The sequence below is a fragment of the Camelina sativa genome, chromosome 5 (assembly GCF_030686135.1).
Source record: "Camelina sativa cultivar CO46 ecotype springtype chromosome 5, ASM3068613v1".
Taxonomy (NCBI): Eukaryota; Viridiplantae; Streptophyta; class Magnoliopsida; order Brassicales; family Brassicaceae; genus Camelina; species Camelina sativa.
Genome location: NC_141884.1, coordinates 8065656 through 8092327, shown reverse-complemented (window position 1 = coordinate 8092327; position 26672 = coordinate 8065656). Strand labels below are relative to the sequence as shown.

General features: G+C 39.9%; 3 protein-coding genes, 4 non-coding genes and 2 pseudogenes across 23 annotated transcripts in view; 4 read left to right on the top strand and 5 right to left on the bottom strand.

Moving 5' to 3' along the window:
* Nucleotides 1-46, top strand: part of TRNAP-AGG (transfer RNA proline (anticodon AGG)) — a 72-nt gene extending 26 nt beyond the window's left edge. Inside the window, exon 1 of the tRNA in view lies at nucleotides 1-46. This exon is cut by the window's left edge and continues 26 nt beyond it. This is a non-coding gene — a tRNA (tRNA-Pro).
* Nucleotides 1-7407, bottom strand: part of LOC104786162 (nudix hydrolase 22, chloroplastic) — a 10207-nt gene extending 2800 nt beyond the window's left edge. For 9 of the 16 annotated variants that reach the window (XM_087513352.1, XM_087513357.1, XM_087513351.1 and 6 more), the window contains exons 1-9: nucleotides 6749-7407; nucleotides 6411-6553; nucleotides 6104-6223; nucleotides 5819-6016; nucleotides 5559-5706; nucleotides 3969-4051; nucleotides 3342-3470; nucleotides 2498-2667; nucleotides 1689-1785 (exon numbers count right to left, since the gene is read on the bottom strand). In XM_087513352.1, coding sequence (XP_087369478.1) covers nucleotides 5704-5706; nucleotides 5819-6016; nucleotides 6104-6223; nucleotides 6411-6553; nucleotides 6749-7031 — 747 coding nt within the window. In that variant the 5' untranslated portion in view covers nucleotides 7032-7407 and the 3' untranslated portion in view covers nucleotides 1689-1785; nucleotides 2498-2667; nucleotides 3342-3470; nucleotides 3969-4051; nucleotides 5559-5703. The remainder of the gene's footprint in view (nucleotides 1-1688; nucleotides 1786-2497; nucleotides 2668-3341; nucleotides 3471-3968; nucleotides 4052-5558; nucleotides 5707-5818; nucleotides 6017-6103; nucleotides 6224-6410; nucleotides 6554-6748) is intronic. The other 7 variants (XM_010511503.3, XM_087513350.1, XM_010511502.3 and 4 more) reach the window with 2 other exon arrangements.
* TRNAP-CGG (transfer RNA proline (anticodon CGG)) lies at nucleotides 1435-1506 on the top strand. Its single transcript has one exon. It is a non-coding gene; the product is annotated as a tRNA-Pro (tRNA).
* TRNAP-UGG (transfer RNA proline (anticodon UGG)) lies at nucleotides 2987-3058 on the top strand. The gene has a single exon. It is a non-coding gene; the product is annotated as a tRNA-Pro (tRNA).
* TRNAP-UGG (transfer RNA proline (anticodon UGG)) lies at nucleotides 3579-3650 on the top strand. The gene has a single exon. It is a non-coding gene; the product is annotated as a tRNA-Pro (tRNA).
* Nucleotides 7408-8309: 902 nt separating the features above from the next.
* On the bottom strand, nucleotides 8310-10667 carry LOC104786161 (protein IQ-DOMAIN 9). Its single transcript, XM_010511500.3, has 6 exons — nucleotides 10162-10667; nucleotides 9577-9713; nucleotides 9384-9497; nucleotides 9054-9281; nucleotides 8839-8952; nucleotides 8310-8754 (listed from the first exon to the last, which is right to left on the bottom strand). The coding sequence occupies exons 2-6, from the start codon at nucleotides 9649-9651 to the stop codon at nucleotides 8467-8469; spliced, it is 819 nt and encodes a 272-aa protein (XP_010509802.1). The 5' UTR covers nucleotides 9652-9713; nucleotides 10162-10667; the 3' UTR covers nucleotides 8310-8466.
* A 7819-nt stretch (nucleotides 10668-18486) lies between these two features.
* On the bottom strand, nucleotides 18487-19427 carry LOC104789007 (exonuclease DPD1, chloroplastic/mitochondrial pseudogene; annotated as a pseudogene). The gene is made up of 2 exons (XR_015598041.1): nucleotides 18871-19427; nucleotides 18487-18764 (listed from the first exon to the last, which is right to left on the bottom strand). The product of XR_015598041.1 is annotated as an exonuclease DPD1, chloroplastic/mitochondrial pseudogene (transcript).
* Nucleotides 19428-21366: 1939 nt separating this feature from the next.
* On the bottom strand, nucleotides 21367-22189 carry LOC147943392 (secreted RxLR effector protein 161 pseudogene; annotated as a pseudogene).
* A 957-nt stretch (nucleotides 22190-23146) lies between these two features.
* Nucleotides 23147-26494, bottom strand: LOC147943391 (uncharacterized). The gene has a single exon (XM_087512226.1). It carries the CDS (start codon nucleotides 26492-26494, stop codon nucleotides 23147-23149), a length of 3348 nt encoding a protein of 1115 aa, XP_087368352.1.
* Nucleotides 26495-26672: the final 178 nt, after the last annotated feature.

Genomic DNA, 26672 nt, shown 5'->3' with positions numbered 1-26672 from the left:
TCGCTTAGGGTGCGAGAGGTCCCGAGTTCAATTCTCGGAATGCCCCATTTTTTTTTCAATCTCAGGGGCATTCAGGAGACCTAAAACATCACATATCTCAGTAATACAGAATGCGGAGAGTATAGAGCATATCAGGACTCTTTGATAAGCAAGACTAAGGTGACATTTAAGAAGGAAAAAATCAATTTTTTTCTTTTTTCAGACATGAGACATGAAAATAAGACTTTCAAGATCGACTACATGATCAAGGTAACAGATAAAACAAAATGCAAAGTGAATCCTAATCATCAGATCCATCAGCTTAGGTTCCTAGAACCAACAGCCACATATCCCTAACCAAATCAGTCCTATCCTAGTTTCGTCAACTGCACCTGTGGCTATTCATGCACAATAAAATCAGAAAGTAGGAATTGGTATTAAGAGATCAGATGGCAACACCATTCTCCATAGTTTCTATATTGAATTACATCAACAACAGGGCATTTGGTCTAGTGGTATGATTCTCGCTTTGGGTGCGAGAGGTCCCGAGTTCAATTCTCGGAATGCCCCCATTGACTTTTTCCACAGTGTATGTATGGTATGACAGTTAATTTTGCTATGGACAAGTCAACCTTAGGTGCATGATTTTCAAAGATCATGTTCAATTAAACATTTGACCAGTTCCAAGAATTTCACCAGCAGTAAATTGGAAACATCATCTATGTTTTTCAAGGAGTTATAGCAAATGAAAAAAAAGGATAACACCTAAGTTAACATATTTCAGCAAACACACACAAAAAAGGATAATAGTACTCGAATCTTAAAAGCAGTTTATCCTATATGCAAAACCAATGAGAAATGGCTCTAGTCCTATCATCAGCATCAGTGGCTCTTGAGACATTAGAACATGAAAGAGCTAGACTATGCATCTAGAAGATGGATTCACGCAACAGCCTTCCCTTTAGCTTTTTAAACTAATTACATCAAAAACAGGGCATTAGTTCTAGTATATGCTTCTGGCTTATCTTTGTTTCCTTTATACCATGGGAACTCCTAATTCAGATTACTTCATAAATGTATGGCATGAATATCATGTGCAGGTGTAAAAATATAAACAATGTCAGGATAAACTGAATACAGGAATACTTTCACATAATCAGTGGAAAAGGCCAAGGAAAAAATAGGTAACAAGGTATCTTGTCTTCTGATTGAAGTCTCATCAAAGATCAAGCTAGCCAATATATCGGCAGAGTATTTCCAATCACTAAAAGTTGAAGAAGAAACTAATATTCCAACGGCCATTCCCTGGACCCTCAGTTGTGAAACAGATCCCACATGGAAATCCTATAATGACTAAAATATTCAACACAGAAAAGTCAACTAAAGGAGCTAGATCTGAAAATGACTAAAACATGTTTTTCTTTATAACATTTATAGCTCAAGTATTCAACACCAGGGCATTTGGTCTAGTGGTATGATTCTCGCTTCGGGTGCGAGGGGTCCCGAGTTCGATTCTCGGAATGCCCCCAATTCTTTTTGTACATAAAAGAATGCTCATCATTGTTAGAAAATCTAGTATATTAATACTTAACTTTGAACAAATTCAAGATTTGTGTGAACATGCGTTTCCGTCAAACGATCACAACGCATTGTTAAGATTTGACTAATAAATTCCAAAGTCAATAAATAGAACAAGATCTGAAATGTACCTTTTTCTCTTGCATGAGATGAATTAGATAACTTAAATTGTTGATTTGCGATATCCGATTCATCCAAAAACATGCTGAAAGACTTTCCAAGAATGAGCTGCACCAAAAAGATAAGGCTCTTTATCAAACGTCCACCTAAAGGTCAACAGAAGAAAAGATTGGCGACCACACAAATGCTCTTATTTATTTGGGTTGTTGGTCAAGCAGAATGGCTCTCACTTTGGGTGTGAGAGACCCATCTAACACAGTCAGAATGTTTCTGATCCAAATCCAAAGGCCATAACTTAGTCTAACACCGAGAAGTCAAATTTCAGACATGGATCTGATGGCATGAAACCACATCTATGCATATAAGAGATTCTTATGATTGATTTTTAATTGAAATGAACTAAGAAATCAAGATCCAAACTGTATCTCAGTTTCAGATGCGTTGGCTCAGATCCTCATAACCAAACAAAACGGATTCTACTCATCACCTATAATAGCAAAGTTTTAGATGTAACAAATTGGTGGTTCAATATAGATTTTCTAAGAAATGATGAAATCTTAACAGCATGCATGCCTTTAGGCGTTTAAACTGAAATAAAACAGCAACATGCATGCTCCCTTTCCTTTTTCGAGAGAATGTGTTGTGTATCTGAGAGCTAATAATTAAGGATTTAAGGTAATACGCATACGTCTTTTGACCAAAAATTGCTCCTGTGCTACGATATCTTACAGATCATAATCAAGAATTGACTGGCAAGCATTTCACTTAAAATTCACCAAGAATATATTTAAAAATGCCATGTTTGATAGTGAAAACTTACACTAATTGCGTATTGCCAGATTCATCAGAACAATAACCACATGTTGCCAAGTTCACCAAGAACGACTTGAGTCACATCAACAACAGGGCATTTGGTCTAGTGGTCCCGAGTTCGATTCTCGGAATGCCCCATCCTTTTTTAAATCACAGAGAGGTATTCTTGCAGGAGACCTACAAAATCAGATATTTCAGTGATACAAAATGTGGATAGGAATATCATGACTACTTAACAAACACAACCTAGGCGTTTTAACAAATGATACGGAGAGATTAAATTTCAGACATAAGACATGAAATGAGACTTTCATATTTGACTAAATGACAAGTAATCAATACAACAAGATGCAATGTGCATTATTGTCTTCAGATCCGCCCACTTAAGTTTCTAGAACAACTGCCCAATCTCTACAACCAAATCAATCCTTCAATTGTTCTAGTTCCACCTATTGCAAACGGCCATTTAGTGTTTATCTGAACTATATCAACAGTTGGGCATTTGGTCTAGTGGTATGATTCTCGCTTTGGGTGCGAGAGGTCCCGAGTTCGATTCTCGGAATGCCCCTTTACTTTTTTCAACAATGACTAGTTTCAAAGGTCATGTTCAACTAAACAATTGACTAATCCCTAGCATTTCACCATCAGTAAAACTACAAGCATCATTGCAAAATACTAATACAAGAGCTTGAGGGGCTCAAAGACTTCACCTCTACTTTTGTTGGTTAGGCATTTTCTCTTTCTAGTATATATAGAAAGTTGTAGGAGATGTCGAGGTTTTGGGTTGTCAAGCAGGAGTTGGAGGAGATCTTTCACTACTAAAGATATTGGTTTATATATATATTACATACCTTTACTTTCGTGTTAGCTGATTGAGATTTAGACATAGGTAAACCCTTCTTACACCATTCCAATTAGATAACATCAGATGTCCTAGTCACAACTACAACGCAAATGCTGCCAGTTTCTCCAAGGATGAGCTGAAGGAAACAGAAAAATATATACTTTCCAAGTTAGTAAAGTTCAGCAAACACACAAAAGATAAGGGTTTCAAGATCAGTTGCTACAAATGGATTACATCAACAATTGGGCATTTGGTCTAGTGGTATGATTCTCGCTTTGGGTGCGAGAGGTCCCGAGTTCGATTCTCGGAATGCCCCCATTGACTTTTTAAACAGTGTGTGTTTAATTTGGTATGCCAACTAATTTTTGCTAATTTACAATAGTGTGACAGCTGTTCAAAGATCATGTTCTACTCAACAGTTGACCAGTTCTACTTCCTAGAATTTCACCAACATGCAACAGTATGTGGATAGGAATGCCCCGCTGACTTTTTTGACAGTGTATGTACTTAGTGCCAATTGATTAATATTAGAGACTTTGCTATCTTTTGGTGCCAGATTTTCAAACATCACGTTTTAGACAATATTTACCTGCTTTTTCTCAAGCTGTAAATTACAAGCATAACCGCAATATACCTTGGCTTTCAGGTCAAATGACTGTGATATGCACAAAAACGATCGTCTTGATGATATTACGTGTAGATAACGCAGGCAGTATGCTGCAGGAAAGGAAAACAAGTAAGCGACGGAAGAATATACACCCACACACACACACAAAAGTTAACTGAATTTCCAGAACAGATGTTTCGAACCAAAGTTCAGTGGTAGTGAACACGAGATTTTAGGTACAGTTCTTGCAAGAGATTCCATTAAATTATGTTTACAACCCAGCAACGATTACAACTAGGAAACAAAGCGTACAATCATGTGCTCTAGTGAGATGCTATGCATACAAGCCATGAAACTCAACAAACATACAATTGGCTTGAATTCTTAAAAAAGAAAAAACCAACATCATGACCAGAATATGGTTATTATTCCACACATCAAAAAGCCATATATTTATTCATTTACACCAACTTTCAGAAATTAGATGATAATTATGTAATCAAAGTCAACAAGATCCAAAAGGAATCCTTTTCTTTAGATAATTAGATACATTGATTTTCCATAAGGAAATCAACCAGAAATTGTTGTAGGTGTCATCACCTATACCAGAGGGTTTCAGACTAGGCATTAAAGACACGATGAATGCACAAAAACGAATAATAGCAACTGGACATCTGGTCTGGTCTGGTCTATGATTATTCCCCTATGGGAAGAGAGAGGTCCAGAGCTTAATTCTTAGAAAGTCATCGAAATAGTATATCCTTTAATGTTTTTGTTTCCTATGTTCCGCGGGTAGTTTGTTTTACCAAGAAAGTCTAGTAAACTGTATGGTACGCATATCATGTTCAAATCTTCATAGAAACCAGATCAAAAATGAATTAAACTAATGGAACGTTTCACATGATCAGTGCAAACGGCCAACTAAAAAATAAACACAAGTGGACCAATATATTTCCGGACTATTTCTGGCCACAAAATTGCGAACCTAATGAAAATGGAAACAGTCATTTCCTTAGACTCACTCTCAGTTGTGAAACAGATCCTGCAGATCAGATAACATTAAAATATTACATCACTAAAAGTCAACTAAGGGAACTAGACCCTACATTGACTTAATTGGTATTTCTTAAGCATTTTTAGCTAAATTGCTCAACAACAGGCATTTGATCTACTAGTATGATTATAACTTCAGAATGCCTCCAGGATCGATTCCAACTACGCCCCAAGTGACAGCTTCCAAAAGTGTGTGCTCTAAGAGTGATTGGATTCTAGATCTATCAGTTTATGCTTGATTTTTACATATGAGCTTCATTAAGCTCCTATCTAAGAATAATAAACCAGAGAAGTGTTCTTCAACATTTGAATCTAATTTCTCAATAACCGGGTATATGGTCAACCGAGAAGTCCTAGGTCCAAAGGGAAACAAAACGTAGCACAAGTTCCTAAATTAGAAATGAACAATCCAACATTTCCACAAATGAACCTGATATTTTTTGTAGGATATACTGATAACATGGAAACAGCTCACTGCTCACAATTGAACATACTGCAGAAATAACTTTGGAAAAAAAGAGCAGACAAAAGGCAACATTACAAATATCAGTAATACAGACTGACCTGGACATGACCAAATAGAGACACCTCTAGCAATCGTCCTTTTTCACAAGATTCATGTAAATTTGCCACAAGATCTCCAAGGAAGGCCGATGCAAGTACTCAGCGCCTTCAACTATCCATATAAACTAGTAGCCTGGTTCTGCATTCACTGGTACAGGGAATCAGTTATATGGGTATCATTCCCTTATTGTCTTTTTGTTGGACTTATAGTAAATGTGGACGTCTAGGATAACACTATTGAGCAAAATATGTCTGCCTACCATTTTGGAGTACTTCAAGTTAGGTTTCTGTTCAATGAAAGCCGGTGGTCGTTGATAAACCACTGTTGCAGCTCTTATCAAGATTCTGGAAGTTAAACCCCATATAACATAATCGTTATCTCCTGTTTTGTAATCAAAGAAGTGGAACAAAAGCTTTTCCCCCATCCACTCAATCTCCTCGGATCTCCGGTTCTCATCCTGTATAAGATATATTTCAACCAACAATGCTTCAGAGTAAAATAAAAACTGCAACTATAAAGCCTCCTTAAAAGAAACAAGAAGAACCTTCAGAAACATTTCAAAGGGTGCATCAAACACAGCTTCCACTTCTGTAGGATTTGGCCTTGGATTGAACGCTTTTTTGTCCCATAATATTCCTACCACAGGAGTTACTCTAAGCAGATGCTGCATAGGAAAATGAAGCACAGATAAGCAAAACACTTCATAAAAGCTTAAATTATGCTTGGTATATGGCAGAAACAATTTGGAATAGAGCCTAAACCAACAATCAAACATAACTCTATGTCCGCAGAAAACACAGCTCCCAGATCTTAAAATGAGACAAAGGAGGATAGTTAGCACTTTTATATACCTGAGACAGAAATGGTTCGAGGAAGGCAACAACATCAACAAGAGAAGGGTCTAATCCAATCTCTTCCTCTGCTTCTCTGGTTGCAGTGACCCCATCATCCTTATCATGCTCTTCTGCTTTACCACCTGGTAAAGAAACTTCTCCTGCAACAATTAAGAAAACACCATTCATCATCCATAGTATCATTATCATTATCCCATATTTATTCTGTTCCTATACTCAAGTGACCATTAAGCACTTAGATAAATTGCTTCAAAGACGACAACTTTAAATGTTCCCATCACAATCAAATTGATTTTGAGACGCAGCAAACCAAATTCGAAAAGCAAAGTACAAACCCGAGTGAGTAGACAACGTGGAAGACCTCTTAGTGAGGATCACACGCAAATCACCGTCGTCTCCTTCGAAGAGACAAATCAAGACAGCCGCTTTCTTCGGTGTGAGCCTCACCGGAGCCATAAGTTCCTGAAAGGAAACCAATTTCCTGGTGCTCTCCTCGTCGAACGGTGAACAAAGCGGCGGTTTGTATAGACGCAGCTGCTGCGCCAAGGCTAAGAGTCTGGGAGATCCGAGTTGTAAGCTTGTCGCCGTTGGCGACGTGGCTGATGTTGCCGATTTCATGATATTGCAGAGAATTACAGCTGTCGCAGAAGCCAAAGGCACACCACCACCAATGGAACTTCAAAATTCAACCTTTTTAGTTTTTACCCTAATGACTTCAAAATTGAAGCTTTTTACCCTAAAATTAGATTTAAGATTGGTTTTTAGATTAGTAACTTTGCCCTTGCCCCCTGATTACTGGTTTTATGTATTTCTTCGGTTAGACGGTAACAAAATGGTAGTACCAAGAGATATGTTTCGAGCTGTGACACCAACCGGAGTGGTTCAACTTGAGTTGCATAACCTAGAAAAAGTTACAAACTTGCAATGAATTGGCTTTTCTTATGTTTGATCGGCTTGTTAGTCCAGTCTGGTTGATCGGCTTTTGTTATGGCATAGTATGAATTGTTTTGGGACTTTTTTATAGAACAATCTAAGGGGGTGTTATTGGATTGTGGTTTTTAAAGGAGTTTGATGTATTTAAGAATCAGCTGTTATTCAATTGGGTATTTTTAAAAATTCATTAAAATCTAGTGTTATTCAATATCTACTGGATTTTGTTTGATGTTGGATTTCAACGTACTTTGCTTCTAAAATATGAACAAACACAATACCACACTTTTCTCAATCATTTCATTTTCTTCTCCTCTCTTTAGATGGATCTCTAGCCTTTGACATATTATTGTTTGATTTTTTTTCTCAATCATTTTATATAATCACACTTATTCATCAGATATGTATTATTTTTGAGAATTTTTTTTTTGTGTTCTTTAACTTTTTTTTCTGGGTTCATGATCTATAACTTTTTTTTTGGTTTATGATATAATCACACTTTTTTTTTCTGGGTTCAATCTCTGTTTCTTCCTCCTCAAACCCTTTGTATATAATCACACTTATTCATCAGATCTGTGTTTTTTTGTATTCTTTAATTATTTTTTTCTGGGTTCATGACATCTGGGTTCTTTAATTACACCAAAAATCTGGATTGAAAACAAATACAGTTTAATTCAAGTTTTCTATGACATGCGTAAAAGTCTGGGTGTTATTAATTTAATATAATTTTGGTGTATAACACAGTTTATGGATATATATATTTTTTTTTCTAACAATAACTTTTTAAAAAATCTATAACAATCACCAAAAATACATTATCAATGACTTTCAAATCCACCTTATATGCATTATAAAGTCCACACAAATGCATTAGACTTTTAAATCCACTAATGTCCTGGGTTAATTAAAATCTATTAAAATCCTCAATCCAATAACACCCCCTAAATTTGGTTTGGGATGACTATGAGAGACAAACAAATGCATGTATTAAACAAACAAGAACCACCATTGTAGTCTATATTTACATCACACCAGAGACAAAAACATAAGACCAAATAAATACACCCTCAATCTTTAAGTGTACGTGTATACTCTTTAGACGCAGACAAAAGTTAACTTCGCTTCACGCACCCGGAAATGACAATCTCCGTGGTTTCACTGTGTTTTTAGCTCCCAAGGATGAAGCTTTGGCTGGAACTGATGATAATGACATTACTCTCTTTGCCGGTGAATTTGAGTTAGTCTCACTTTTGCAAAATGTCGTCTTTGAGCTCTTTGGTTTCTTAGGAGTCACTGTATATCTTACTTCCCAAGGCCGAGCTGATATCCAACGCTCTTTCCAGCTCCAACCCCAATTAGTGTTGCCCAGTTCATAACTCCCCAGCCACTGAGTCTTACCATCGGCTTTCCACTGTTATAAAGGCCATAGATTAAAAACTTTTCTTCTCACATCCAAAACAGCAAACAAGAAATAAACAGTTTTTATATGATGTACCTGATGAGAGAAGGCATATGCCAAAGCCCTTTCTCGCTTGATTGTTGCTTCTTCCCTTTGAAGTATCCTCTCCAAGATTTCATCTTTTGTCTCTGACCCACCATTCCACTCAACCTGCATCATTTGTATCATTTCTAAGTTCATTTGTTTACGGATGATAAGACTCATTGAGGGGAAACAGGATGTGTCTCTGGAACTAAGATAGAAAAGATTACCTCAACATCATGAAGCTTTGCCTCAAGCTTCTGCTGATGTTCTAATCTCTTATTCTTAAGTCGCCATTCGGTAACCATGCAAACTCGACGAGCCTTTATCTCTGACTGTATTTTACTCCATGAGTGAAGATACCTCAATGTGACCACCGCTTGGTTCTTCACAGAGTGCTTCTCAGTAGATAACTTTGCTCTTGCAATTCCCTTTAGACGCCGTAAGCTTTTTCTAGCCTGTGCAAAGCAAAAGAACACAACACAAGATCCCTTAAAATTTCCAAATGTAAATGTAAAATTCATGCAAATAAAATTTGGAAACCAAACAACTCAATGAACCTTATAGGCTTTAAAAGCAGTCTGAATCCGAGTTGCAGCCCAATCCTCAGTACGAGTAACTAGTGCTGAAGAAAGAGTACCCTTCTTCTTGGAAGCTTTAGGTTTAACAAATCCCTGTCACATGAGAACACCTTTAATAAAAACACAACTCAGTATTTGTCTCATGCCAATATGAAGAAGAAATAAAACATACCTTCTCGTTCTTGATGCTCCTTTGTTTACCCCTCTTCAATCTAATTATAGCCTTAATCAAATTCCCAGAACCCATCTCAAAGTCTGTTCAGTTTATCACCAAAACAGCTTGTATGTAAAGCAAATGCTGCTCTTAACCTGAGATGGATGAGAAAATATTCTGGTTAATAGTAAAGGATCAACTACTCCAACTAAACTCTTGACTACAAGTCTACTCATACACAACCAAAATCAAGTACCGAATAGAAAAGTATATTCAATTAGAGAGGAGGGAGGATTAAATGAAGTAAGTTGTAGATTGCAAAACCTTAAATCTTTAGGTGAAAAAACCAATGCTATAAAAAAAAAAAAAAGGTTCAAACTTTACTAAACCCCCACGAATAAACATTAAACAGAACAATATAGTAACCCCCACGAATAAACATTAAACAGAACAATATAGTAACCCCCACGAATTAATCGGCAAATACAAACCACAAAATTGTTCAATTGTTCAGATCCAATCTAGAACCATTGAAACCAGCAAAACAAAATTTAAAGTTCCAGTTTTTCAACAAAGGAAGGAACTAAAGATAGAGACAAAAACCTGAGTTCAGGACCACAAGGTTCTTGAAAGAAAAGCTCTGTGAAGGAAACTGGCTTTAGCCACGACACAAAGATGAACAAAGAACAAACGCAGAAGACTAAAAAAGCAGAGAGACAGGAAAACAGAACGGAGATTTGTTCTCTGTGTGTGTGTGTGCCTGTAGTGAGGAAGAAGTAAAGACTATAAAAGAGACATCATTACAGCGTCGTGACTCGTGGAGGAGACTGAAAAAGAAAAATATTAGGCTGTAATCACATTTTTAAAATTTTATTTTGTAAATCATAATCAGTCATTGTTTAATCAAACTGTCACAGTGTTACACCAAACAGTTTAATGTAAAATAAAATAAATAAAAACATATACAACAGTACAAGATTTGTCAGATTCGACTCTCTTTTCTTTTTATATATCACGTTGGTCTACCGTCTGTTTAAAGATACGAAGAGTTAGTAATTATCACGAACTAGTTATTTACTTTTCTTATAAGAAAGATGTCATAATTATGTAACACACATCAGAATTTTTCGTGACTCATTTATACTCGTCTAAATTTAGAAGTTGAAAAGTAGTTTGAGGCTTTGAGCAACAACAACAAAAAAAAAGTTGAAAGATAGTGAAATATTAATTACGAGATTGGAAAATATAAACCACTTTCGTTTATTTTTTGTTTTCCTTTGAATGATCTGAATAATGTATAATTTAAATATCAACTATGACAGTTTAACCATCTGATTATGTTCAAAGTTTTGATTTGAGGTTTGAGGCCACACGACCGATGAGGCGATGATGGCTAATGTGTTTAAGAATTATAATTGTTTCGATGACTATCTATGCATGGATTACTAATTGCGATTGGATATAGTAGCCAACCTTGTTAAAAAAAATATTACCAATCAAAATATTTTCAAGTATCTCTTACCATTTAACTGATAATGTTGAATTAATTAGCGGTCGAGAACATCAAACCAAATTTCAAATGTTACTTCTACTCTTTATCTTTTGTGTGTCAATGAGATGTATATTTCGAACATAACGACAGAATAACAATGTACATTGTGTATGGTTGTTTATGTGGTGGCTATATTACTAGCCCTAAAAATAATAATAAAAGAACACCATATACACAAATCCAAACGAAATAATTAAGATTTTATTAAAAGTATATAGCAAATATTTGTGGCTTTTTCATAAGAATATTATTTCGATTTAAGTTTGTTGAGGTGGTATTTGGATATTAGTGGATATTATATCTGTTATCAAATGGTTTCTCGAAGTGGTTGGTCTATAATGATGAGCAAGAAAAGCAATGGCTTAGCAGAATCATTTGACTTCGGCAGAGGGCCTGAGGGGTCCGAAGTTTCCAAAATCGATATTGCACCTACCTTTCACTCATTTTTGATCCATCTATGAAACAACCCGACCCTTTTTTTTTTTTTTTTTTTTTTTTTTTTCTTTTTAATAATTAAATACAAGATATAATTAAGTATCCCATACTACTTAATTAAACAAACCAACCCACACACGGTAACCAACCAATAATAAACCAACATCCAATTACATGCACAGCGGAAACATATCAATAATACAAAACCAATACAATAACACTTCTATCCATTCTATCCAGCAACCTAACATATCTCTATCCAAGGTTCCGTCCTAAACAATATAACAAAGACCAACAACACACAAACGAGACCCTAGTTCATCCTCCTCCTCATCGCCATGATTCCACGTCACATACCTGCACACCACAAACAACAATTGAGATGCGTAAGTATTATCATAAATACTTAGTGAGGCCGTCCTCCCATCTACTGGGTTATACACACAAGCATATGAGACCCTCAAGTTTAAGCAAAACAAACAACACACAACAATACATCAAACCAGGAAATCAAGTCTCGACTGAGACCAGTGTCGACCGATGCCTCACGGTGTCGATCGATGCTACAAACAATGGTGTCGACCGATGCTAAACAGTGTCGACCGATGCCACTCCAAATGGTGTCGACCGATGCTTCCTAGTGTCGATCGATGCCTCCTCTGCAGACACGATCTGCGCGAAACCGAACATCGAACTCTCCTTCCCAATCATCTCGTATCCGTCTCAAACTCACCCAATTACCTCAGAAATCACTGGGAATCACAAAAACAACGAACCCAAGCAACAAAACAACACAAACAGCAAAGAAAGCACACAAACAAGAGAGATCTCATGCTTAGATCAACCATGGTCAAGCACTCACCTCAAGAACAGGAAGATTGGATTGAGAAACGTGGAAAACAACACCTCCAGAAGCTCCCCCTTCGTTTCCAGCAACAGCTAACCCTCCTACAGCCTCAGATCTCTCCAAAAACCCCAAGAACAAACCCAGAAAGTCACATAAACGTTTTCTCTCTTTTCTCTCTTTCTCTTTCTCTCAAAAGCGGCGACTACCAACAAAATAACACGACCTAGGGTCGTTTTCCCCTTTTACACACGATTTAGGGATTTTAATTGAACCAAACCGAACCAATCGACAATTAAATCTAACCCGACCAAACCGGAAAAACATGGTGTCGATCGATGCCACCAAGGGTGTCGATCGACACCCACACCAAATTTACAAAAATTGGTTCGCGGATGTTACAATTCTCCCCCACCAATAAGGATTCGTCCTCGAATCCCGCAAAACCGTCCAACTGTCAAAGACCTCCGTGCCACCGTCAACACGGCCCGCACGTCCCCGACCGGACTAAATACCGTCAGGCAAGGTTTCCCGTGCACTGTCGCAACAGCCCGCACACCTCCGACTGAACCACGAGGTCTCCCTCTAGTCAATATACTCACATCAAAGACATTATTTGCTCACAACTCAGTGCTTCCCCCGTCCGTGGTCGCAACCAACGAATCATGCCGGCATCCAGGAAGTCACTCACACACACACTCCCCCCGCTCTCAGGTCGCAACCTTCGAGTCATACCGGCTCACTGCCAGGCCACAGCCTACAGCTACGGTATCCAGGGAGTCTCACACGCCCACTCCCCCCGCTCTCAGGTCGCAACCCTCGAGACATACCGGCTCACTGCCGAGCCACGGCTCACAGCTACGGTATCCAGGGAGTCTCACACGCCCACTCCCCCCGCTCTCGGGTCGCAACCCTCGAGACATACCGGCTCACTGCCGAGCCACGGCTCACAGCTACGGTATCCAGGGAGTCTCAAAATCCCGCTCTAAGGTCGTCACCCTAAAGCGCGCTCACGGATCGTCATCCGAAGCAAACATACCACTCCCACTCTCTGGCCACAAAGTCCATTGAGCTATCGGTATCACATGAGTTGGGCTCACACTATCCTGAGCAAATAAGTCCGATGTCAACGAGTATCTCCCGACTAGATCTACCTCAACACTTTCCATTTCTGGAAACTTCTATTTTTAGAAACTTTCCATTTATAGCAATCTTCTATTTATGGAAACTTTCCATTTATAGACTCCCGTGCTATTTCCTTTCCAGTGATTTTTCACAAATCCCAAAACCAAAGAACTCCAACTTTTATTAGAACCTCAAATGCAATAATCGTTTACAACTCCAAATGAAAATACATAATGAAAGAAAGAATACATAAGCTAAAACTAAGCGCCGGAATGGACACCCGGTCCTCCCTTCGGCTGCGCTGCAACCTCCATCATCTGCCTCCTCTGAGGACAGAAAGGCCTGATATGCCCTTCCTCCCCGCAATGATAACACACTCGACGGTACTCCTGCGAATCACCTCCCCTGGTCCCGCTTGCCGACACGTGATCCATGCTCTCGCTCCCATAACCTCTCTGGCCACCTTGGTTCGCCACTGTCGTCTCTTCCCGCTTCCTTTTACACCTTTGCTCCAACTGCCTATCCTTGTTTGGAATGCTCTGCTCCAATGTCTCCTCTGAACGAACCGCTGGACTGACCACCACTAACTGTGACCTCAAGTCATCCTCTATCCCAGCTGCAACCTCAACCAGCTCCGCCCTCGTGGCATAGCTCCTCACTCTGCACCGTGTCCTCAAATCATCTCGCAAAGCCAGCAAGAACCTCCGCACCTGAGCCGACTCTGGCTCCCAAGCCCGGCCTGCATACCCCACAAGCCGACTGAACTCTGCATCCAGTTCCCGCACTGTACGGTCCCCCTGAGTCAAACCCAAGAACCGTGCCTCCATACGATCAAGAGCCTCTTGAGGAAAATACTTGGAGTTAAACTCCCCCACAAAATCTCCCCAAGACATACCCCGCTGCACCCTCCGTGCTGTCACCGACCTCCACCACACACGAGCATCTCCTGACAAGTAAAACACTGCCAGATCCACCCTGTACCGGTCGGGACACCTAAGCGAAAGGAAAATATCCTCCATCCGCTCTTTCCACTCATCCGCTACACTCGGATCGGTACTTCCTGAGAAATACCCAGCTCCCACATGCCGCAGCTGCTCCATCATCCGCACATACTGTGCATCCACTACCTCGGCCCCCGGCTGCACACCTGCCTGCAAACCCACCACAGGCTGCACCATTGGACCCTGCCCACCACCCACTGGCGGCACTACTGGACCCTGCCCACCAACCACTGGCGGCACTACTGGATCCTGCCCACCAACCACTGGCGGCACAACTGCTGGAAGTCGCTGCAAAACCTGAGCTAGCAAGTCCATCAAGACATCCTCCCTGCCTGGAGCACCTCCCGCTGCAACCCCCACACCCGGGGCAACACCGTGACCGACACCGGGCCCATCCGCCCTGCCGTCACCCAAACCAGCCTGGTCTCCAGACACACTAGGATGAACCTGTGACTCCGCCACCTCCTCACTGGCCATGCTCTGGGCTACACTCACACTGGCCTCAGGAACCTGACCTCGTCCCCGACCACGACCACGACCACGCCCACGACCACGACCGCGACCCACAGCACCCTCTCTAGCCATCTGCACTACCCAGAACAGAAGGCTAAGCACACAATTCAAAAACCGCACATAGAGTACACATCTTACCGTGGAATCTCATTGAAGGCTCGAAGAGGATGATACTAGGACTCCATACCGCAAACAAATTGACTAACTACTCATAATCAATTCCATCACACAACATCATGCATCAAGCAAAGAGGAAAATAATTCACCCAATTAAATTCCTAACCGCTCTAACCATCCATTTAACCATCCTAGAACCGTAAAGGCTCTGATACCAAAATGAAACAACCCGACCCCTTTTTTTTTTTTTCTTTTTAATAATTAAATACAAGATATAATTAAGTATCCCATACTACTTAATTAAACAAACCAACCCACACACGGTAACCAACCAATAATAAACCAACATCCAATTACATGCACAGCGGAAACATATCAATAATACAAAACCAATACAATAACACTTCTATCCATTCTATCCAGCAACCTAACATATCTCTATCCAAGGTTCCATCCTAAACAATATAACAAAGACCAACAACACACAAACGAGACCCTAGTTCATCCTCCTCCTCATCGCCATGATTCCACGTCACATACCTGCACACCACAAACAACAATTGAGATGCGTAAGTATTATCATAAATACTTAGTGAGGCCGTCCTCCCATCTACTGGGTTATACACACAAGCATATGAGACCCTCAAGTTTAAGCAAAACAAACAACACACAACAATACATCAAACCAGGAAATCAAGTCTCGACTGAGACCAGTGTCGACCGATGCCTCACGGTGTCGATCGATGCTACAAACAATGGTGTCGACCGATGCTAAACAGTGTTGACCGATGCCACTCCAAATGGTGTCGACCGATGCTTCCTAGTGTCGATCGATGCCTCCTCTGCAGACACGATCTGCGCGAAACCGAACATCGAACTCTCCTTCCCAATCATCTCGAATCCGTCTCAAACTCACCCAATTACCTCAGAAATCACTGGGAATCACAAAAACAACGAACCCAAGCAACAAAACAACACAAACAGCAAAGAAAGCACACAAACAAGAGAGATCTCATGCTTAGATCAACCATGGTCAAGCACTCACCTCAAGAACAGGAAGATTGGATTGAGAAACATGGAAAACAACACCTCCAGAAGCTCCCCCTTCGTTTCCAGCAACAGCTAACCCTCCTACAGCCTCAGATCTCTCCAAAAACCCCAAGAACAAACCCAGAAAGTCACAGAAACGTTTTCTCTCTTTTCTCTCTTTCTCTTTCTCTCAAAAGCAGCGACTACCAACAAAATAACACGACCTAGGGTCGTTTTCCCCTTTTACACACGATTTAGGGATTTTAATTGAACCAAACCGAACCAATCGACAATTAAATCAAACCCGACCAAACCGGAAAAACATGGTGTCGATCGATGCCACCAAGGGTGTCGATCGACACCTACACCAAATTTACAAAAATTGGTTCGCGGATGTTACAATCTACCACAGACAAGAATCAAAATTAATGAATCTTTTAAGAGGAAAATTTTTCCCAATAATTAAGCTAAAATTTATGTGGATTTAGCGGCTGAGCCACCTCATCTGTGGTTTGTACCTAATTGTAGTGAATGAAATAATCAGACAGCAAACGGGAAGATCTCGAAAAGTGGTTGACACTAGGAAACATGTTTTGAGTTTAGGTCATTGTATACGGAGTATACTATACTTAATTAATGAGTAGAACATGGAGTAAAAAGAGATCTATTGATATAGTATGATTTTTAATCACCGTAAAATCTCAAAACAATTAAGTACTCTTTCGGCCGTTTCAAAATATAAGATGTTTAAGGTAAGGCACACATATTAAGATAAATTATTTTTCTTTTAAAACGTATTATATATATTTAAATTAAAAAAGATTCAACCAATAGTAAAAAAGACTGCATAAATAATGATTACAGATTATTAAATATATATTAAAATTTGCATGGAAAATTACAAGACATCTTATATTTTGAAACAAAGAAAAAAGGCCAAAACATCTTATATATTGAAACGGAGGGAGTATTATTTATGAATCGAAAGAATAGTATGTATTGTTATTTACCAATTTTTAACCAATTTATTTCAGGCCTATGTAATCTACTAATCTAGTCTAGGCAACACTTAGACTATAAATACTTGTTTCAGTTTTGGATCATTCGGTCAAGATCTAGGGGTGTGTTGGTCCGACTTCGACTCAATGTGTTATGTGTCAAGATCTAGTCATCTAGGGATATAGCAATGCTATAATAGCATAATTACCAATCCCGCTGTTTAAAACGAATATAATAAATAAGAAAATTCTAACGATCGAGTGGTTTCATAGTCTCAACAGACATAGTCAGCTATTTCAACAAACCCATTTATCAATAGCTGACTATGTGATCAAGACTAGGATCAAGTATACATCTTTAACTTTGGAGGTTTTTTTATACCTTTTAAAGGAAAAATAGATAATTATGAGTTTTAACGGGGTTTTACATGAATTGGTATTTACCGCTGCAGTTTTGTTCTTTTTCGTCATGTCATTGGAGATTTTAAAGGGTCTACAGAAAACAAAAATATTACAAAAAGAACAAAACTTACAAGTTTCCCAACCCAAGTTCTTTAAAAATCATAATCAATTAAATATGTTTTTTTTTTTTTGACAAACAATCAATTAAATATGTAAACGAAAAAATAATCGATTCACCATTTTATGAACAAAGATGATTGTCGGTTATTTGTTTTGGATCGTTGATGATTTTTGGGATTTTTTAAATATTAATCAAATGTTTCTTTTAGAAAAGTTAACGGTTGTAAAAAAAGACGTTTGTGTTTGTAGTTATTATTGTGCAGAACTTTAGTTTAGTGTGCAAGTACTAAATCAATTTGGGCATCTCATCAAGTTGAAAATACATTACACATCTGTCAAATCTATATAGCCAGCAGTATGGTAAGGGAACCTCCATTGGTGGTAGCTTAATGAATTTTTTAGAAACTTTTAGCATTAAAAATAATTAAAAAAATGAAAAAACATCAATTAAAACTTATCGATGGATGCTAATGTAAGGGTGTTTAGACCATCATTAGTGGAGCAACCCTCCTAAATTACTTACATATTAATTAATTATATAATTAATACTAAATTAATTAAAGCAATCCTAAGAGAACTTAAGCAAAATCAGTGCTCCACTAGAGAACCAAAGATGGTTGCTCTCAATCATTTAAATAATAAAATTTTAATTTGTATTTATTAATATTTCTAGTTTATAAGTTTCTACACATAAAAAAGGATGAAGAACCAATTTCTAGTTTATAAGTTTCCACACATAAAAAAGGTAACCATGTTTGTTCTATTTCAGTTTAGAGTATTCAGTTTAACCAACTAAGATCGAGGTACAAAACAAGACCATACAAGCTTTATTTGATAGAAGCAAAGGTATTTTAGTATGTTTCCTATAATTTTCATGTTCTCTCTACCGAGTGAGAGCGAGTCGAGTAACAACCAATTATGAGGAATCTCAAAAGAACAACGGTAATCTCGTTGATCAGAAACAGGAAGTCAAATGTTTTTCCATTGTGTGCAACTAACATCACATAGCCTCCAGGCTTTTATGTCGACTCTCAACATACCGTAGAAATATCGGTATCAGCTCTTCCATCCTACAACACAAAAACGTTAATTAGTTTGATCCAATGGAAGCCACACAAACATAAATAATCCAATCACACAAATTCAAAGAGTAGTAAAGTGGAAAAGAATGTGTACCTTGGAACCTCGGGTCGACAAACCATATCATTCCTGATTCCGTGGATATGTGTGTTAGTTACAGGAACATCCCCCGGGTTGATGAGAGTCTGAAATGTGATGTTCTCTCCACCAGCTAAATCCTGTGCTGCAATTTCAATTATCCGCTCCTTCTTTTTCTATTCAAGCCGCTTGTCTCAAGATCAGCGACTATAACCATGAGGAGTTTAGGCAGATCTTTGTCTTGGGAAAGCCGTTGCTGAAGATTTCCAAAAGGCTGCTGCTGTATCTTGGTCCAGCTCTCTTCATCTATAATCTTGGTTACAGGGATTGTTCCTCCCAACACACTGCTCTTGGTGTTGCTTCTACTACCTTGTGTAGTTGTACTCAAGTTTCATCTGACCCATCTGGCTTTTACCATCAACCAAAGAAGCTCTAACATCAAGCAGCTTCAGGCTTGAGCTTCTCTTGAGCCAGCCATGAACACGTTCACAGCAAGAAATTCCAATTGAATGGAATCTAAGTCTAGAGACTTGCGAGATTGAGACACACATCAGACCCTCTCTTTTTCTCTCCCTAAATAAGTTCAAGAAGAATCAAAGAGACAATGTCTCTGCTGTTGGTGAAGACAACTGCCTCCAAAGACGACTATTGCAATATGTAGATTCACAAGAATCGAAAATTAGAACGAAGCACATATAAAAACACATTGGATACGACTTCAACAGTTTCATTTATATAATTCCCTTCTGATCCTAAAGACGAGCAGTTTTCACAACATCATTACAAAGTTTGTTCAAAACCCAATAGAAAAGTTAATAACTTTGATTCAAATTTTGAGTAACTCGGTAGAGATAGAGAAGTGAACAATCTAAAGACAGTAGAACACGAGTTACTCTAGATCTCAGCATAAGAAAGTGTAAAGGTATAGAGGACAGCAAATCACTCAAACTGCTTGGAAATGCGTCAAGCAAACGCTTTTATTCAAACTTATAAAAAACTCCCTTTTACAAGTTATGAATCTAAGCATACTCTCTTGTCTATCTAACACAACACCCTGTGTAGATCTAAAAGAGTAAAACACACTCACCTTCAAAGCTCTTTTTGTTTGCTCGAAGGTTTACAAATCTCTCAAACTTTTCCCACGAGTGCTAACTCTTTTTGCGGCTAGCCCTCGTCTCTTTTAAACCCTTTACACATGATCTCTAAGTCAAACGAGATCCCATGCATGATCATGTAGATCACCAGAGCCCTATTCGTCGAGATGTACCCCGTGTTCACCGTGGGAGACCAGTTGCTACAGCAGATCCGATGCAGATCCTTGATCACCGGGATGTGCGCTTGGAGTCACGGCTGTCTAGATCAGCAGGCGGCTGTCTTTTGCGTAAACGGGATGAGATTCCTTGAGACGGTGGGACAGGTACAGGCACATCACCGGTAAGATCTACCACCGGAAATCGAGAAGTCACCTCTCTCGGCGGAGAAGACGAGGAGTCGCAGGTCTCTTGGTTCCCGTGAGAAGGCGAGGGAACTTGATCCACCCGAGTCGGTGATGCGGTGACAGACTCCTCCCGAGGTTGGTAAACCACCATGGCTGTTGCGGGATCGATCGGAGCATGTGGAGTGGGCGGAGGCAACGAAGACGGTGGAGTGTAAAGATCCTCATCTGAGCTGGAGTCATAGTGGAAACCACTAAAAATGGACTTCATGGTTGATAGAGCGTTGATCGAATGGAGAAAAAAAAAACCAGATTTGAGCAGAAGATTAATCGACACAGGATTGAAATCGCAAAGGTGATGAGGAAAACGCCAAAACCCTAGCTGCTCCTTTTTATACACCTCCGTGAGTCTCAATGGGCTGCACAAACTCGGCCCAAAACATTAAAGATTTCCTGAAACCACTTAATTAAACATTAGTGTACACTGCATCTATTTCCTCATTTGACTGCATTCAATCGTTAAATCAATCAATCATAATTAATATTATTGCATTAATAAATCTCATTCTTCCTCTTTTTCAATCCAAATTAATGGATTCATGAATCAAACACACAGATACACACAACCACTAATGACAGATTTATGAGGGACCCTGACCAAGAATTAAACACACATGAGCATTAAAATTTTTTTTTTTGTTAAAGATTAAACAGTGCAGAAGTCAGAACACTAACCAGACCTTTGTCGTATCAGCCACTTGTTCAGAACCTTCACTAGAAACTATCACAACCTCTTGAATTGTCGAAGATCAGAGGACTGTTGCATGTGGGTAGTCTTTCACACTGGCATGCCTTTAGTCTCCAGTCCATCCCAACATGTTAAGGCAGCTAGAGTTCATCTCTTTGAAGAGCACAATATATATATATATATATATATTTTTCTTTTTTTCTTCAAACAGCCTTATGATGACTGCTTCAGCATCTTGACCTTCAGTGACATCATTTGACTGTGTCAGCCACTGATTCGGAACTCATCATTTCTTAGGTTATTAAACCTTCGAATGACTGTGCATGTCTCTTCACAGCTCTTTGACCTCCTTAATCATGACAACGTTTAACAGGATGGACAGACCGGCATGACAAGCAGCTATTTCCCACACTCTTCCAGATGTTGATCTCCTATATATTCCAGGATTTCTATGATCTGTTCTAGCTCCAGTTCCTGCCTTAGACCAATACAACTCAGAGAAATAGTTAGAGTTCACAGACACCAATAGACTTCCTCAGATTTATGAATCTGTTGAAATCCAGAGGCTTAGTAAACAAATCAGCCAATTATAAATCAGTGCTCACATGGTCTATCTCAATCAGTTTTGCCTCAACAAGTTCACGAACAAAGTGGTGTCTAATATCTATGTGTTTTGTTCTAGAATGCTGGACAAGATTCTTAGAGATGTTTATAGCACTCAAATTATCACAATGAATTAACAAGGTGTCAGAGTCCATACCATAGTCAGAGGACATTTGACGCATCCACAGAAGCTGTGTACAACAGCTGCCCAAGGCAATGTATTCTGCCTCAGCGGTTGACAGTGAGACATTGTTCTGCTTCTTGTTGTGCCATGAAATTAGATTGTTGCCCATAAAGAAGCATCCTCCACTTGTACTTCGGCGATCATCCACAGAACCTGCCCAATCAGCATCGCAGTACCCGCTCAGACTTGTGTTGGTATCCTTGGTGAAGAAAATACCAAAGTTCATTGTCCCCTTGACGTATTTGATGATCTTCTTGACTGCTAGTAAGTGAGATATCTTAGGCTTGGCCTGGTATCGTGCGCAAATCCCCACTGACAGACAAATGTCAGGCCTACTTGCTGTCAGGTAGAGCAAGCTCCCAATCATACCTCTGTATAGTCGTTCATCTACATCCTCTTCTTCCTCATCTTTTTAAAGCTTGTCATTGACTCCCATAGGTACCTTAGCTTCTTTACGCTTCCCTAAACCAAACCGCTGTACCAATTCTTTGGCATAGGTGCTTTGCGACACAAAGATCCCATCAGCTGATTGTTCTACCTGCAGACCCAGGAAGTACTTCAGCTCTCCCACCATACTCATCTCAAACTCTTGTGACATGTTTTTCACAAACCTTTGCACCAGATATTGACAGGTAGAACCAAAAATAATGTCGTCCACATAGATCTGAACAAACATCAAAGCATTGTTGCTGTTGAGAACAAACAGTGTCTTGTCTACACTTCCACGAACATATCCTTGATCCAGAAGAAACGTAGTTAACCTCTCATACCATGCTCTTGGAGCCTGCTTGAGACCATATGATGCTTTCTTCAGACGGTACACATGCTCAGGATGTTGTGGGTTCTCAAAGCCTTTTGGTTGTTCTACAAACACTTCTTCTTGTAGAATCCCATTCAGAAATGCACTTTTAACATCCATCTGATGTAATGTAAACTTGAGAGCACATGACATACCAAACATGAACCTGATGGATTCTAGCCTTGCTACCGGAGCAAAGGTTTCATCAAAGTCAATTCCTTCGACTTGAGAGTAGCCTTGGGCCACAAGTCTTGCTTTATTTCTCACAATGCATCCACTAGCATCACTCTTATTCTTGAAGATCCACTACGTTCCCACTATATTGACATTAGCTGGCCGTTTAGTGAGTTCCCACACATTGCTGCGCTCAAATTGTTCCAGCTCATCTTGCATTGCAGCAACCCAGAACTCATCCCGAAGCGCCTCTTTGTGATTCTTTGGTTCCATAGTGGAAACAAAACAGGCAAATTGAACGATCTCAGAGTCCTGAGAGACAGTATCTGGAACTACAGTCTTCTGTTTCCTTCAAGCCAGTTGAGCAAAGTCAATATGTTTGCCCCTGGTAACTCTACCCCCCTGAATCGCACCGATAACATCGCCTGAGGAGTGATTCCGATGAACCTGAGAAGATGGAGGAAGCTCGTCTGTTGACAGTCCAGGGCTGGCATGATCACTAACACTCCCAGAGGCTTGCTCAGACTTCTCATCATCAGTTACCAGATCCTTGTCAGAGAGAACCGGCACCATATCAATTCGTTGAAATGAAGTATCATCAAAAACAACATTTACTGTTTCCTGAACTGATCTTGTGCATTTGTTGTAGACACGAAAAGCAGTGCTGTGTCCGGAGTAACCAAGAAAGATCCCTTCATCACTCTTCGAGTCAAATTTACCCAACTGATCCTTGTCATTCAGAATGTAGCATAGACAGCCAAACACATGAAAATAGCTTACAGTTGGGGGCTTTCCTTTCCATAACTCATAGGGAGTCTTGCTGGTCCCTGGTCGGACATACACACGATTGATAATATAGCAAGCAGTGTTGACAGCTTCATCCCAAAACCGGTGTGGCACTTGATTCCCATGCAGCATAGCTCTCGCCATTTCTTGAAGTGTTCTGTTCTTTCGTTCAACAACACCATTCTGCTCTGGGGTTCTCGGAGCAGAGTACTGATGAACAATGCCCTGATTTCCGCAGAATTGATCAAACTTGTCATTCTGAAATTCTCCTCCATGATCACTCCTAATAGCTTGGATTGAACATTTTTCACTTTTAATCTGCAGGGCAAGAATGCGAAAGCATTCAAGTGCATCAGCTTTTTCACGAAGAAATCGTACCCAAGTGTAGCGAGTGAAATCGTCCACCATGACGAAGATGAACCGTCGCCCAGAAATGCTCTGTACTTGAATTGGACCCATCAGATCCATATGTACCAACTGAAGTGCATGGCTAGTGCGAACATCTGTCACAGGCCCATGAGACGTCTTGACTTGCTTGCCTTTGTTGCAGGGACCACATATGAAATGTGGATCACCTTTCAGCTTAGGAATTCCACGCACAACCTCTTGATTAGCCAATTTCACCATTGTGCGAATGTTGAGATGACCAAGCTTTTGGTGCCACAGTTCTGTATCCAACTCAGCAGTCATGTTGAAGCACTGTACTGATGATTTCCACATGTAACAGTTATTACCAGATCTCCTGCCTCTAAGTCGTATTGACCCTTGTTGATCCACAGCCTTACACCCCTTCTTGGTGAATGTGACATCCAGACCTTCATCACACAACTGACTGATACTTATCAGATTAGCCTTCAACCCTTCGACCAGGAAGACATCCTTAAGATGTGGTTGAGAATCACCACCAGTTGTGCCTTTTCCTCGGATTGTACCCTTTCCTCCATCACCAAAAGTAACTCTTCCTCCAGCGACACCTTCTAGATGTGAAAGATTATCACGGGCACCGGTCATATGCCTGGAGCATCCACTGTCAAAATACCACTTGGCCTGATCAACCTCTGTTTTTTCTGCTGTGAACGCCACATGACAGTAGAGATCATCTTTCCTGACATACCCCTGTGTGTTTCTCCTTACAGCTGGATAAAACTCACGACGTTGCATAAGGTTAGACACACGATTCTGGAACTGATAACATTGGGCTTTGTAGTGAGTTAGATGCCCACAATACCAACATCCTCTCCGTCTACTACGCTGAACAGGTCTTTGAGTCGTCTGCCGAAACCCACTAGAGGCATATGGTGGCCTAGTATTTACCTCAAGAAACACCACCATCCTTGGGTTTCTTGAATTTGGATTCACAGGAACCTGATCACACATTCTAGTCGTTTGAGAGAACTTCCTCTCCTTCAGCTCTGGTTCAGAATCCACTTCTTTGACGAATTTAGTGGTTGGGTTGGTGTTTGTTCCTTGGTAACCCAGACCCCACTTCAGATTGCTGGATCTTCCAGTGCTCAGCAGTGTATCCAGATCTTTGGTTCCTTTATTCAGCATCCTGATATTCTTCAGCTGTTCATCTAACTGCTTCTCAAGTCGCAGAGTCTTTGCCTTTTCTTCACTTAATTCTTTAGAGATCATGGCAACATGAAGCTGTAAGGTATCTCTCTCAGAAGTTAACTGTGTGTTGTCTTGAGTCTTCTGAACCACCGTCTTGATGAGAAGCTCTATCTGATCTTCTACTGACAGATCTGCCTCTTCTCCTTCTGAATCAGAATTTACCTTCTCATCTACGTCCGTGGTTTCCAGCACCACATCTTCTTCATCTTCCTCAATGACCCCCAGCAGTGCAAGGAAGCTGTTAAGAACCTCTCCTTTGCCGACCTCTTCATCTGAGTCGTTTTCACTCCAAGTGATGTAGGACTTCTGCTTGTTTTCCCGTGAAGGACAATCAAACTTAGTGTGACCGTAGCCCTTACATCCATAGCATTGCAAAGAGTTCTTCCGTTTGTTGTTTGGACATTCAGACTTGTAATGTCCAAAACCCTCACATTCAGCACACTGTCGTTCTTTCTTGTCACCCTTCCTGATCTCCTTATCAGTATCGGATTTCAAGACCGATGATGTTCCCTTCCGCTGACCTTTTTCAATCTTGCAAAAGTATTTCTTAACCAACAAGCCGACTTTTTCTTCATCTGCAACTTCCTGAGACTCTGCAATCTTCTGTTCCTCAATAGCTTTGAGAGCAAATGATTTCTCATTTATCTTTTCCTTCTTCTTCAGCTGTATTTCAAATGCCTGCATCATCCCAACCACTTGATTGTACTTGAGCTCATCAGAATTCAGTGAAACATCAATAGCAGACCTGTGTGGTTGAAACTTATCTGGCAGACTCCTGAGGAATTTCTTCACCAGCTTCTTGTCCTTGTAGCGTTTACCCAAAACTACAACTTCTTGTGCAATACCACTCAGACGACAGCTGTAATCAGCAACTGACTCAGTTTCTGTCATGTGCAAGTTTTCAAAATCTGAAGCGAGGTTGTCCAGCCTTGTACGTTTGACCCTACTTGTGCCTTCAAACGTGATTACCAGAATGTCCCATGCTTCCTTGGCAGCTTCACACCCTTGAACTTGATTGAAAATGTCCCTAGGCAACGACTTGAAGATAACTGACAGAGCCTGTGAGTTATGTTTGGACTCCGCTTTTTCTTCGGCTGTCCATTTCTTTCTGTGCTTAGGCACCATGTCTCCCTTCTCATTTTTCTCCGTCGGATGTGACCAACCATCTTCCACCGCAAACCAAGCTTCCATGTCAATGCTTGAGATGGCCTGCTTGATTGACACTTTCCAAAAACCAAAGCACTCAGGATCGAGTTTCAATGGTGATTGAACCGCAACAAAATCCAGTGATTTCTCCATACCCTTGCCGCAAGATCTCACCTGTTGAAAAAGGATATCAGAACTTTTTATCAGGTGCTCGCTCTGATACCAATTGTAAATGTATAGAGGACAGCAAATCACTCAAACTGCTTGGAAATGCGCCAAGCAAACGCTTTTATTCAAACTTATAAAAAACTCCCTTTTACAAGTTATGAAT